At 47.9% G+C, this 14,069-nt stretch overlaps 3 protein-coding genes across 5 annotated transcripts in view; all 3 read right to left on the reverse strand.

The window, feature by feature from the left end:
• Positions 1 to 14,069, reverse strand: part of LOC125990042 (clathrin coat assembly protein AP180) — a 128,289-nt gene that overhangs the window by 66,518 nt on the left and 47,702 nt on the right. The window lies entirely within an intron of this gene.
• LOC125990044 (uncharacterized) lies at positions 1,945 to 7,330 on the reverse strand. 2 transcript variants are annotated; one of them, XM_049756673.2, is made up of 6 exons: positions 7,145 to 7,330; positions 4,732 to 5,013; positions 3,964 to 4,212; positions 3,713 to 3,792; positions 2,909 to 3,614; positions 1,945 to 2,793 (listed from the first exon to the last, which is right to left on the reverse strand). In XM_049756673.2, the coding sequence occupies exons 2-6, from the start codon at positions 4,873 to 4,875 to the stop codon at positions 2,518 to 2,520; spliced, it is 1,455 nt and encodes a 484-aa protein (XP_049612630.1). In that variant the 5' UTR covers positions 4,876 to 5,013; positions 7,145 to 7,330; the 3' UTR covers positions 1,945 to 2,517. The 2 variants fall into 2 exon arrangements, with proteins under 2 accessions (XP_049612630.1, XP_049612629.1); XM_049756672.1 differs by lacking the exon at positions 7,145 to 7,330 and adding an exon at positions 5,764 to 7,130.
• Positions 7,281 to 13,115, reverse strand: LOC125990040 (microtubule cross-linking factor 3-like). 2 transcript variants are annotated; one of them, XM_049756649.2, is made up of 8 exons: positions 12,833 to 13,115; positions 11,943 to 12,167; positions 11,725 to 11,883; positions 9,446 to 9,508; positions 8,852 to 9,121; positions 8,401 to 8,778; positions 7,674 to 8,273; positions 7,281 to 7,468 (listed from the first exon to the last, which is right to left on the reverse strand). In XM_049756649.2, the coding sequence occupies exons 1-8, from the start codon at positions 12,962 to 12,964 to the stop codon at positions 7,358 to 7,360; spliced, it is 1,938 nt and encodes a 645-aa protein (XP_049612606.1). In that variant the 5' UTR covers positions 12,965 to 13,115; the 3' UTR covers positions 7,281 to 7,357. The 2 variants fall into 2 exon arrangements, with proteins under 2 accessions (XP_049612606.1, XP_049612605.1); XM_049756648.2 differs by having other exon boundaries at positions 7,674 to 8,321.

Raw genomic sequence — 14,069 nt, forward strand, 5'->3', positions numbered from 1 at the left:
CATCTTGGTTACGATCCCTGCCGGGTTCCGCTGCCTCATGTTTGCGTTCTCCAATACATTATTCTTATTAAGCTTCAGTGTAGGTAATGCGAATATAATTAGCTACATATGTCATGGGACTGAAAGAAGCCATGTTGCATAAAGCCATGACACCATCTTGACTTGAGACAAAAACATGAAGCGTTAAACCGTCGTGTTAATGTCATGCCCGATTGCAATTGGTCCGATCGTAGATATCACGCGTTTACGAAAGAGACCCGGCCGCCGTGCCAGACGCTATTCTTCGGTGTGCTCGATTCCCCCGAGCTAAATGTGTGAGGAGTCATACGTCGTCACACTCGCTGCCCACAATCCAAATTCAAATATGGTCATTCGTCACATGACAAGTAGCCCGAGCTTCCTCTGCCGGGCAACACCGGCTAATCCGACAAGATCAACCCCCATCGTGCCCTCGGAACGCTGTTGTTTTGAAAGACGAGATGTAGCCGCTCGTCTTTCAAAGGGGGGGAAATGTTTTCTATTTTAACAGAGAGGCCAGGGAGTCTCAAGCCCCCCAGTAGAATTTCACTCGTGCCACGAGGAGTGGGCTACTAGTTTTATGCTGAGGTTTTGCCTCGCTAGTAACGGTCAGGGGGCAGAGGGCACACGGAGAGCGCGAGATCGACACGAGGGACCTCGGACCGGCGAGGAGACGCTATGTCAGCCGTCTGGACCTCACACTCAACAGATGTCGTGGCCGTTATCACGGTGGCGCTGAAGATATGATAGCCACTTGAATGGAGGCTGTGGAGTCTGCCTGGCACCAGCCTGGCATTCGGTTGCTCACTTTGAGCGCTCGCAGCTATATAAACTTTAGTGCAGTGTGCATTGTTTAAGAGGTGGCATGCCAATACGGCGTAAGGGCACTGTCTTTCCATGCCTTTTTGGATTATAATGACAAAAATAACCACCTCAAGGTACATGTTTAAGTCACAATATTCAAAAATCATCTTTTCCTTTTGAAACGAATAGAACTGCCATTGTGTACCTACGTATATTTCAATTTGTTTCAACATATTCACCAGTCAAACATGTTTACTCAACATTGGCAGTTCCATGCTTCGGTAAAATTTTGCTTTTTAAGGGTCCTGAGAAGGTTTAAGGGAAAAAGTAGTCCTGGGGTGGCATCTTGATGAAGAAAACCCCAGAATAACTTGAATTATAAAAAGAAAAAAAAATCTCTTGCGTCCACCTCCTCTAGCATCTGTAAGCCAAACCATAAGTCAGATGTCAATGTGACAGCAGCAAATAAACGACACGCTGTCAACTTTCGAAGAACGAAGCGAGGGTCAGATGAGGGGCGAGAGGACCAATGGGACCCCTCGTTAAAATACCCCCGTGCTGCCTGAGGAGGTGCCAGCCTGCAATATGGACGCTTGAGGGAGGCGGGAATTTAGAAGATTCCATCTGGCGCAGCACATGACTGAACATTGTGATAAATTCCGTCACTTTGACATTTTTGTCACCGCACGCATTCTGTATTGATTTAACGAGAGGTGAGCGACCAATGAGCGAGCAAAGTCCCCCTCACACCCTCGCGCTTTTTATTTATACCGCCCTCCCAAGCAAGTGGGCTAAGATTTCTGGCACCAAAACACGCGTCACGCTCGCTATTTCTGTCCCCGTGTTGCCACACAGCGCCAGCAGGGTGAGTGATGTAACAAAAGAGGAATGCATTAATTGGTATGTCTTAATCACATCATGGACTTTGATGTATCAAAAAATTATTATGAGATTATTTATACAATTGCGAGAAAATAAATAATATGATAGTTATTTTTACAAGCAGTCTAATCCTTAATATTAAATTTTTAACTTTTTTTTTTTTTAATTCATGTCAAGTTTTGCAGTAAGGCCCCAATACTCTTATCAGATTTATGTAATGTTTCAATAATAAAAAAAATATACTTGTCAAATCACTACATTTATTACCAAGACAAAAAAAAAATACATGAAGGCATATCATAGTCACCACATGAGTAGTTTGGACATAATAAATATTGTATATGTATACTTTGACAACATAAAACTGGAAGTCTCACTGTTATGTTAACAGCACATTGCCGCCCATGAAATTTGAGCTGCATGCAATATCCTTAAGTACATAAATAGAAATGAATGAAATGCCATAAATAAACAACAACAACAAAAGGACCGAAATGTGGATTAAAGGGAGCAGCAGCTAAACAAAAATTTGACATGTTGACCAAGTGAAAAAAAAACACAAGAGATGATAAAGAATGTTAGCTAGCACTCAAATACGGAAACTCCTTTTAAGCGTTTGTTTGGTATCTTTGAGATCCAGTTTAAGGTTTGTGTACGTGCACGTAGCCCTCAAGGTAAATATTAAGGATATGGATTGAATAAATTCTCAAAGGAATTTCCGTACTCTGAATGAACTTCTTAGCCCTTGTAACGCCGTCCATAGTATTAACACAGAATGTGGCATGGATAGAAAGTCTGGGAAATGTAACGTGATCACATGATGACGGTCTCGGTGGGGTGCGAGTAGCAAACGGCCGGTCGGAGCTTGAGGGCTGGGCTGGGGGTTCTGATCTTGGGGGTAGGGGGCCGGACGAGAGGGCTCGGAGGCCGAACGAGAGGGCTCGGAGGCCGGTAGTTAGGGCCCATGGGGACCGCGATCAAGGTGCTCGGCGTTCTGCTCGCCCATCTGGAAGGAGGACGCTGGTTGGCCGGCCGGGCGGGCCGGGAGAAACTCGTCTTGGGCTCCGAGGACCACTGGGGTGGGTTTACCTGGATGAAGAGGAAAGAAGACCGGTCAGTTTTCTTGTGAGGAAAAAATGACAAAAGACGCAAGGCCACTTTTGTACGATAGTGTGAAAGAAGCTCAAGACACCGGAGAACATACCTGCTGTGGATTGGTCTTGTAGGCCCTGGAAGTGTATTTGTGTTGGATCTCCAGCATGTCCAGCAACTCAATGAGTCCTTCATCTCTTCTGGAACCAGGAAACTCTGACTGACCCACCAACCTGCCCCTGTGGATCCTGTAGTCCATGTTGGGCTCCCCCTGATGGCTTCTCGATCTGTCCCTGTCTGCCGCACTGTTGTACCTGGGCCTGTTCCTCGGGCCCCCGGGAACCTGCCCTCTGGTCTGGGATCCTCCTCGCAGGTCCTTGTGGTGATGTCTTGTGGGTTCTGATCCCCAGTGTTCCACTTCAGAATTGCACTTTTGGGGGGGGATCTTGACAGGCCCTGTTGCAGCCCCCCTGCGCTGGCCTCCGGGACTGAGGCACTTCATCTCTGAAGTCACCACGCCCGCATCTGTGAGCGTTTTGCCCTCATTCTCATGGAGCATAGCCCCAAACTTTCTAAGAATGGACGGGCTGCCCAACTTCTTGTCACCCAGCACACCGGGGCCGTAGGACTTTCTTTCTGTGGTCGGCAATTCCGCTGTCATGGGCTGAACGGTGGAGCGAGGCGGGGATGCTTCCTTCTGTCCCAGAGGGGGTTTGGTGACCGAGTTTTCTTTGTTGGGGCAACTCTTTGCATAAGGTGCTCTGTTCTTTCGGTTTTCCAGCTCCTCAAAAGTTCCCAAAAACTGCTCATGTCCCACTCTGGATTGAGAAAGACCATAGAGGAAATCAGAACGGGATACAGTCAGTGTGTACAAAAATAATATGTGGGACATCTGGAAGAAAGTAATCTTCTGTACCTTTGACTTGCTGTTCTTCTTCCACTCTCGTCCTGGTACACGGGCAAATCCTGACTCACTTTGATGGTGTTGCTGAAGTGCTGAAAGAGAAGCAAGCATGCCTTTCAAAATAGTCTACCTGCATCTGTTAGTCAAGGCTTTAAATAAGTGTGCCACTTTGAGACCAGCGACCACATTCCCTTTCATCGTCGTCATCTTTGTATGACTATTACTACATTTCAGAGTCTTTTCAAATTTGTCTTAGTGCTTACCACGTGGCGAGCGCCATTGTTCTTCTGATTCACGTGCGTGCTGTGGCCGAGGTAGTCCTGCAGAAAGTCTCCGATGTCTGAAATGCCGTTCCGGTGGCCTGCGGGGTGGCCGTCGCCAAGGTGACGGTCGCATTGATGGGCATGTGTAAAAATGCCGTCACCGTGGTTTCCGGGGCCAACGTCGATGTTATTGTGGTTGTATGGGGCAGCGCCGTTTCCTCCTCGACGTGCTTGGACCTCATTGTACAGCTAAAACGTGAAAAGAGAACAGAGATTATTGCCCGTTGTAATTTGCCGCTCGGCTTGTCGCAATCGCCGCATGATATTCTACATGGCAACCGACGTACTTGCGTCAGGATTGGCTTTCAAAGTATGCGCGTGCGAGTCTGACAGCGTTTAGTTTAGCGAGTCTGTCAGCGCGCGTTTTAATTATCCTGTGAACATTTGTCGATATCGTTGCCACAACACTGGTGCCGGCACGCTAATAGGACACACACACCAGCAGCGCATTCTATTATACATACGCATATTATTTTAGAAGTTCATTTATTTTATACTATTAGTTAACTATTTATTTTAACTTAGTCTTGAGCTTCTGATACTTCCCGACAGTGAAGAACCCGGCCTTTGAATATTGTGTGTTCACTATGATTGTTTGGACTGCTAAAAGTTAATTTGATATCCGGTTGACAAACACGTGATGGTCAATCAGTACACGTCCTGGCCACAGAAGAGCGAGTGAAGTGCATATTCAAGTTGAGTTGTAACCTCCTCGATTTTCCTCTGAATGTCCTGCAGCTGGTCCTCCCACTCTTGCATCTCAGAGTCAAAGTTGTCCATCATGTCAGGCCTCGCTTTCCCCCAGCCTCGCCCGCCGTGTTCTAGCCCGCGCTCCAGATCAATAGCCGCCATGGCGCGGGTCACGCGACACCCTGAGGGCCCCCTTTTTTTTTTTTTATTATGGCGATTGCGTTTCACTTCCCCCGTCTGTTAGTGATGGCAGGAATGCCGCAGTGCACCACAGTGATAGATGGCTGACTCGGGGAAACACTAGAAAGACAAAAACATTGGCTTTTGAAATAAAACAGTCACCAATATGTTCAAAAAATGTTTGGATGAATTTGTTTAAAACACAGCAATTGTGCACACCACCGCCGGACGTGTGCACACCACCGCTGGACGTGTGCACACCGCCGGAAGCACTATAGTACGTGACACCGTTTTAGCCACCCCTTCCCTCACATGAGCGCACACTTCGCCACATAGCAAGAAAACCTCGCCAGGCATGCGTCCCAGCGGCCATTTCCCATGAGCGCACACATGTGGCCTGAAGCATGACACCAGGCTTTCCTGTTGCTCATGTCATTGCTATTTCGCATGTGACCACTGCTGCTTTTTTAAGGAGTCATAATTTCAGATGAGAAAATTCTCAGATTGATAGCAATTATAATGATTTTTGGGAGAATTGCATAACAATCGGATTGCAGTGGAATGTAGCTTATAAAAATAAACATGGCGGTAACAAAAAATGCATTCCATGTGTAGGCCAAAACTGTGATGAAAAAACATTGAATCTGCTCATAATATTTAGATATCTATGTACAATGTATATTATTTCTACATTTATTTACTATGGCCAAAAGTGGTCTTGAAATAGGGTCACTGAACTTCTCGTCGATATGCATGAACACGGGTGTGAATTGTTTAATGGTCTATATGCACTTAGTGATTGACCAACGACCAGTTCTCTCGCCCCAAATACCAATTAGAAATTTGCCAACAATCAAAATGATTACCAACCTTGTTCCAGGTGAAAACTTAAAGATTAGTTGTCCTTTCAGTCCAGTAAATCCCCCAATTGGGTCTAGTCCCTGGTTCTGAGTCACCCCGCTTGCCTTGAATCCTTCAAGTGTCTGTCTGCACTCCCAGTCCCCTTGTTTTTCCTCTCTAGTGTTACGTAAAGCTGGGTGGGTTCATTTTAAAGAGCCTCTCTCCCGCCCGCTCCTACCTCACCCCAAAGTCAGACCCCCACATTGAGGTCAAGTCATTGAACAAAAGAGTAAACAACCTCCTCCTCCTTTATCTGTGAAGGCGGAGCTTGCGAGGGGCTCCAATATCATAATGTCAAATTTATTCCAGCATCTGAAGACTCCAATAGGACAACTGTCGTCACCAGCATCCTGGCTAAAATTATTCATAGGTGGGGTGGGAGCGAGAGTAAGTGTTTACTTAGCTATTTAAGCCCGCCGACGTCTCCGAGCCAATCGGCTTCTCTGTTACTACTCCGCTCGCAGGCGTCCGGGCAGATTTTGTCTTGTGACCCTAAGCGTTTTTTCCAACAGACGCCAAGTGAGTGGCTAATTATATTTAATTCAATACAGTCAGACCCCCGTTTATCACCGGGGTAACATTCCACACCCACCCACACAAGGTGGAAATCCACAATATACTGCACCCGCCTTGAGAGACTAGCTTTGTTTGTTCCGCGACCATACTCAAAACACTTGTACTGTATCTCAAATCACCTTTCCCCATTGAATAGCATGGAAATGTCATTAATCCGTTGTAACCTCATCCCCAATTATTACGTCAAGTGAGCAAATATTCCGGGAATGACTCCTAACGTCCAGGATGTTTAAATGCGACAAACGCCTGGAATGTCAGGGGCATCCTGCTGTAAGTCGAACCCGTGCCTGCCAGTTGCTACTGTCTGCCTTATCCGCCCCACCGCTCATTTGCTAATTCCCGTCCTCTAATCGCCGGGGGCCCTGCTGTTGGAAAACATTGGAGGCGTCGGAATTTGCTCGTTCGCAAGCTTCACCTGTTGCCGTTCCCTAATAAATGAGAACACGGGCCCTGAAGGAGTTAAAGGCAGGGATAAAAACAAACAGTCCCCCGCTTTGGGTGATGACAGCAGGGGCGGGGGTTGGGTATGTAACATGTTTTTGAACAGCAAAGAGCTGACGGCTGTTCTAAGCTATTCTGAAGCCAAAATATATTTACAAGCAAGGTTAAATCTGGACACAAAGGTCGCTGAGGTTTACTATCCCTACCGTATAGCCAACATCAACAATCATAAATCATTTACGGCTGAACAATTTTGAAAAATAATCGAACTTTTTTTTTTCAGCTGAAATAAGCGCAACACTTTGAATGCACTCGCAACAAATCACAGGCTCACCTTTTACCGGGACTTATTCCGTGGGGCGTTAAGGGTCACGGGAACGTGGCAGGCAAGTGAAGCGTTTTCCCCTGTGCTTTTTGGTAACCTTGGCAACAAATAATGCGGTGAGGGGGAAAGGAACAAAAAATATCAAATCAACAGAGAAGAACTAACAAGGGGGTGGATGTAGATAAAAGAAAGGAGCGGTGGGGCGAGGAAGGCGTAGTACAATCACAGAACAAAGAATAGGGTGAAGAGAAAGACCAGTTTGAAGATGGTGGCGTACGAGAGGGACGAGAACAACACAAGTATGAGGATGAGCAAAACGATGGGCTGGAACATCTGGAAAGTGGAACATGAGATTGCAAGTGAGGAAGAAAAGAAGAATTACAATCAGCACAGAACAACCAGAAGGAACCATTCAGTTAGTCAGTCAGTCAGTCCCTCCAGGAATTAGTGGTCGCCATGGTTACACTTAATGCATATTCAACCAAGTTTGACCAAATGTTGCATTCCCTGGAGGGACTGCTAAGTTTCCGTTTCTCACCGACAACGGCTCCTCGGCCTCCCTGTCCTCCAGTCTAGGCACTTCAAGTCTGTCGATGAAGGCCTGTAGTTCCTTCCTGAAGGCTTTCATTTGGGCGTTGATGCGATACAGCAGCTCGTGCTCCCTGATGCGGCACCCGTCGTCCTCGCCACTGCCTTGCAGCGGCTCGCCGTTGGTCACGTAGACCCTCGCCTCCGAGATGATAGCCGCCGTGTCGGCGATCAGCCGGTCGATGGTCCGCACGAGCCTCTCGGCTTCCACGCGGATGTCGATCATCTGCTGCCTGTCGCGCAGGCCGCAGCGCCCGCCGGGCAGGAAGCGAGCCAGCGGGGAGGAGGCGGCCCCTTCGGGCCCGGACGGTGTGAGGAGACCCCTGGTGGGCGTGGCGCAACGACTCCCGCTGATGTTGTTTCTGACTTCGTCCGGGTCACTCTCCCCGCCGATGGGACCCTCCCGTTTGCGGTGAGGGGGGAGCAGGCGGGACGACGTGGAATCCTCGTCGCTTTCACGACGGCCGCTCGTCCCGCCGCCGCTATCGCTCTCTGCGTCGCTGTCCCTCGGGCTGGGCCGCAGGGACAGGTGGGACGCCAGGTCGTAGCGCTGCATGTTGGACAACAGAACGCGGTTCTCGTATTGAAGCTGCATCACCTGAAAATACGAGGGTGGACGATTCCGTTCTTAGCCAAATCAAATCTGGAACGATGTTAAGTGAACAAACTTGTCATACCTTGCCACTTAGGTCATTGATCTGAAGCCTGGCCGCCTTCAGTTCCTCCTGCAGGGCTTCTGTCTTCGCTCCGTCCATCCCCCCTACCCCCGAGACTCCCCCGTGCCGGGCCCCGCCCTCGTGGGTGCCGGCTTTGAATCGCATTTTGTTCAGCTCATTGGTCACCCTCTGGTTCTGATCCTCTGCGTCGGCAAGATTCCTCCTCAAAAGCTCGGCTTCATCCTCCACCAGCTGCAGCTGCTGTCTGAGCTCCGTCAAGTCGTCCCCGAGCCCTCGACCCGAGCCTGGGCCGCCCGGTGAGCCCACACCGGAGCCACCCTCCCCTTCGCCCTCACCACGGAGGTCGTCCAGCTCGGCTCTAAGGCCTCGGTTCTCCACCTGGAGACGACAAGACATAGTTTGCGATTTTGTCACAAATCCGCGAGTAACTGATGCTGTTGCCCAGGCTCACCTCCAACTCGACGATTTTCCTCCCAAGGATGTTAGCCTCCTCCTCCACTAGGCGGAGGCGAAGCTTGAGCTCGGACTCACGGGTGGAGGGCGGGCCCCCGGCCTCACCCTTGGGATGGGTGCTGTCCAATTCGCCGTAGAAGGAGCGATACTTCTGCAGCTCTTGTTCCAGACGGTCTTTTTCTTTGTCGATGGTCGCCGTCTTCCTCCTCATGAGGATGGCCTCTTCTTTGACCAAGGCCAACTGGCACTTAAGGTCCTCGTTGTCCTCCTGGACAGAGAGCGAAAGTCATGTTCAGGAATTCAAGACGAAGTGCGTGTCATCAGATTTTAAGGGATTAGAGCAAAGAGAAGATTTAGTGTCTGTGCCAAAACCTCTTAAAAAGTCAGCCCAAGATCAAGTGAGGAATTTTCTCGAGACCCCAAAAAAGCAGCTCAGGATTTCAGTCAAGAAAACCAAACATTTTCCTTCCTCCTCCGAGGAAGTTTCTCCGGGTAAAAGTTGTTATAAGCTTCGATTCACTTGCATGCCTAATTGAGGACAAGATAATGGACGCTTTAAAATGGCCACCCTGGAATGGAACTGACGACTCACCTCAGTGGGAGTCTGTGCCACTTTCTTGTCGGTCCTTTGAATGTCTTTACCTCCTCGTTTCTTCTGAGAAGTCAACGATACAAACTTTTAGTGGGAAAGCCGATGACAGTCAACACATTTCTTGTAAGAGATGCCTTCCAGAGGCTTCAAGATAGCTAGATAGCTAACTGCACGTAGCCACTCAAGTTCTTATATAGTGGATCACTCATGCTCGAGCTGAAACTAAAAAAAATAAATACCGTATTGGCCCGAATATACGATGACCCCGATTATAAGACGACCCCCTCTTTTTCAAGACTCAAGTTTGAAAAAAGACTTTTTGAACACCAAATTTAATTTGTATACAGAAAATAATTACATCTGAAACAAATGATTATATCAATATCTTCGAGAGAAAAAGCATGTTATTTTGCCTTATTCAAATCATGCAAAAAATGTCTATCACATCATAATATCTGAACATTTAAATATGTAAACTAAAGTGCAATCACATTTCTAAATGAATGGCTTCTGATTTTTAAAACGTAAATAAACCAATCTACTGTGATAAAACAACTAAATTGCAATAACTGCATTAACCATCAAAGTGAAGTCTAACTGTGGTCTTGAAACAAATCTGAATAAGGAAAAACATTGCAATAAAATAATGCAAACTGCTACCGCTATTGTTGGGGAGCTTGAGGACTGTATAGGGGGTTGGCTCGGATGGTTATGCTCTTTTCGCCCCCGGGTGTCGGTCAGAACACAGGAGGGAAGACGTGGTTCAGTTTTGATTGCTTTACTGAATTATTGGCAAAAAATAAATAAATAAATAACCATAAATGAAATACCGTATTTCCCGGTGTATTGGTCGACCTTTTTCGATCCAAAATCGACCGAAAAAAATCGACCTCGACTTATACACCGAGTCATAAAATTTAACTTCGTATTCATCGCTTCAAATGTGATGGTAACCAAGGCCGTTTCTCATGCATCTCATTGTGCGTTGCACTTAGAAAATTTGAACCGGGCAGCGTGCGCGAGTGCGCGGCCCGCTGGAAGTCGAATGAGGCGCCGCGATCTCCTCCGCGGTGCTTATAAACAGCCGATCCGCTCGGCGGGGGCTATTTTCGGCCACTTGGCGCGTGCGCACGGCCTCCCGAATGTGCCGGGCGGGTGCGCGAGCTCGCCGGCCGCTGGAAGTCAAATGAGGCGCCGCGATCTCCTCCGCGGTGCTTATAAAGTGCCGATCAGCTCGGCTTGGAGCTATTTCCGGCCTCCCGTTGGTGCCGGGCGGCGTGCGCGAGCTCGCCGGCCACGATCTCCTCCGCGGTGCTTATAAACAGCCGCATGCGCACGGCCTCCCGGAATTTGAACACATTTCGTCAATAAATTTCGCATATTGAATTTTGAAGTTTAATATAATGCAACAATTGAGCTCGACTTATACAAAGGATATATCATAAAATCGTAAATTTCCGTCGAATTTTAGGGGGTCGACTTATACACCGAGTCGACCTGTACACCGGCAAATACGGTACTCTCGGCAACACACCAAACATAAGTCATCGATCAAGACAACAAAATACATTTGCTGCCGACCGTTAGTCGCCGTGGCGCTGCGTAACAGCGACTTGTACAATGCGTGGCAAACTTAAAGGAGCGCGCTGGAGCTGTCAATCAAACGGCACGCACACGAAGCAAACCGCGATCGGACAAACGGCACAACAGTAGTAACAATGAAATGTATATGCTCACTGTTAGGGTTTTTCAGATTATCCTTATCGTATGATTATGTTGGAATGCAACCGGTAATAAATAACCTCCCTTGTCCCATCCTCCACAAGGTTGTAAAACATCCCCTGATATGTTTTGACTAGAGGACAAGGGCTTTCTATTCAGCCTACTCATACCCCCACTCTGTTTCTCTTAATAAATATGCCCTTGCAGGGTGGAGAGTTCAGACCTCCATTCGAACATCGCTGCACGCACAGTGACGAATGGACTCTCCACCTGCAGGTGTCTAAAAGGACTTACTTGTCTCCCGTGTGGTTCTTGCGAAATAAGTTGGAGTGAGTGAATCTCTAACACTCACTTTGTGTCAAAGACGCACACGATCACAGCAACATACTCAGTCGATACCAACAACCTTTAATTTACCGCTGCGCACAAGTGAAAATCGGTAGACCCCGAATATAAGACGACCCCCACTTTTTCAGTCTTATTTCAATGCAAAAAACATCGTCTTATATTCGGGCCAAAACGGTAAAAGAAAACTGAAACGTTGAAAAACTCTTTACCTCTTTAGTTTTGTCTAATTCGTTTTGCAGGGCTTGTTTGGTCACCTCCACCTCGATGACATTTTGTCTCAGTTTCTCATTCTCATCTTCGGTCTTGGCGCGGGTCTCCTCCACCTTCTCCAGCTCGTGGTGCAGCCTCACCGACACGTCTTTGGCCACCTGGCCAAGCCCCCGACATGTTGATTTTGACTCCCGTGACCAAAGCGCACCGGCCATACCTTGAGGTCCTGTTCCAGGCTCCTAAGCAGCTCCTCGTCGATCTCCCCTGTGTGGGCGTAGCGCAGCCGCTTCCTCTCGGCCTTCCGCAGGCGGTACTGCAGGATCCGACAGTTTTTGTTTGCCCGCTCCAGGTCACGCTTAATGTCCTGCAGCTGACATGTGTCTTCTTCGTAGAATGTGTCGCGCATTTCGTCCATCTCGGCCCTCATCTCCTCAATCTCGCACTGGACGACAAATTAAGACATTGAGACCATTTTACTAATGATGGCTCATCAAAACCTAAACACTATTTAAATAATTATGCATGAAAATGAGCAGCCTCATCTGTTGTACAAAATCTCATTGATCTTAGAAATCAATATGAGCCAGATCAATAGACAATTAGTCAACCGTCTGCTTGGATTCAAGTGTCGTCAAAATGGTAAAGGATGGTCACTCGTACTATGCACAGAATTTTGCATTCAAGAATATTAGTCAAGTCCGCAGACTCGAACCTCAGCTAAGGCCTTTTCTTCATGTATGTATTTTTAATATATTTATTATTGCTGTGGTAGTTTAGTTTATTAATAAATCAGTAAATTAAAGATGCACTGCGCCACGCTGAAAGCTATCTCTAATATTTTGGTGTATCCAAATGTTAGAAACAGCCCCCAACGTAATCCATGCAATAGCAAGACTCATGTTACAAATTCATGCATATATCATGTGAAATTAAGCATTGTCTTTTTAACCCAACAGCATCAGTGTAAGCTGATAAATGTGGAAGTAAATGTCAAATATAAATAAAAAGAGAACAGCATTTATCAGTCATAGAAGTACCAATATATCAAATTCATTTATTATTGTCTTTCGAAGATTTGATCTCGTTTGACTATCATGCGTTTCCAACCTTCAGGTAGTCGTTTTCCTCCAACAGTCTCTCCATCTCTTCCTCTAGCAGGGCTTCGTCCTGTTGTGTCATGGATTCGTCCTCGGGGGCCTGCGCAGCCGGCAGAGAAGCTCTGAGAGCAGCCTCCTCCATTTTGTTTCGCTTTTCCTAGTAGTTTTCTTCTGCGTGCTTCAAGTCATCTGCCCAGCATCCCCCACTCGTTCCAAGGCCCGGCGTCCGCGTTCACCGGGAGCCGCGCAGGCTTGACTCCCCCACACGCTCCCTGCGCAGTTCTCCCGGTTCAGTCACCGAGGGATCCAAAAGGCTCAGTTGCAAGATTCACACCAAAAAATCCGGAAGGGTGAGCAAACTGACCGAGTGGAAAGCATAAGCATCCGCCCTTTTCAGTTTTCCCGTGAGCAGCTTCAGCACCATCCGGATGAGCCGCACCGATGCTCTCGGGCTCCCTCTCCCTGCCGTCCGCGCACCTCAGCAGGCGTGCATCGTCTGATTCCGGTCCCCACTTGCAATAATGGGTCCAACTACCTCCCGCAAAAGAGGAGATCTGGTGCCGGTTAAATATACCGGAGCTCGCCCCGGTACTTGGCACTACTTCCTGGCTGGCAGCAACATGGTCCTTTATTCAGATGCAGACGTTTATGGAGGGATCTGCAGCAGCGCCACTGTGTGGCACCTCCAAGCTCTACAGCCACGTCTGATTGAAAGTTAGTACAGTAATGTATTTCCATCCATCCATCCATCCATCCATTTTCTGAACCGCTTAGTCCCCACGGGCGTGCTGGAGCCTATCCCAGCCGTCATCGGGCAGTAGGCGGGGGACACCCTGAACTGGTTGCCAGCCAATCGCAGGGCACACAGAGACAGACAACCAATCGCACTCACACTCGCACCTAGGGACATCTTGGGGTCTTCAATCGGCCTACCAAGCATGTTTTTGGAATGTGGGAGGAAACCGGAGTGCCCGGAGAAAACCCACACGGGCCCGGGGAGAACATGCAAACTCCACACAGGGAGGGCCGGAGGTGGAATCGAACCCGCACCCTCCTAACTGTGAGGCGGATGTGCTACCCAGTGCGCCACCGAGCCGCCCTGTTATGTATTTCGTTATGTTAATTTAAATAAATTTGCAAATATACACAAATGCAGTAAATATAACAATGTACTTCAGAGGTGTTTTATAGCCTTGGATAAACTTTCAAACATAATCATAAAAATGACCAGTAGTGTCATTTAGTAC

This window comes from Syngnathus scovelli, chromosome 20 (assembly GCF_024217435.2).
Source record: "Syngnathus scovelli strain Florida chromosome 20, RoL_Ssco_1.2, whole genome shotgun sequence".
NCBI lineage: Eukaryota > Metazoa > Chordata > Actinopteri > Syngnathiformes > Syngnathidae > Syngnathus > Syngnathus scovelli.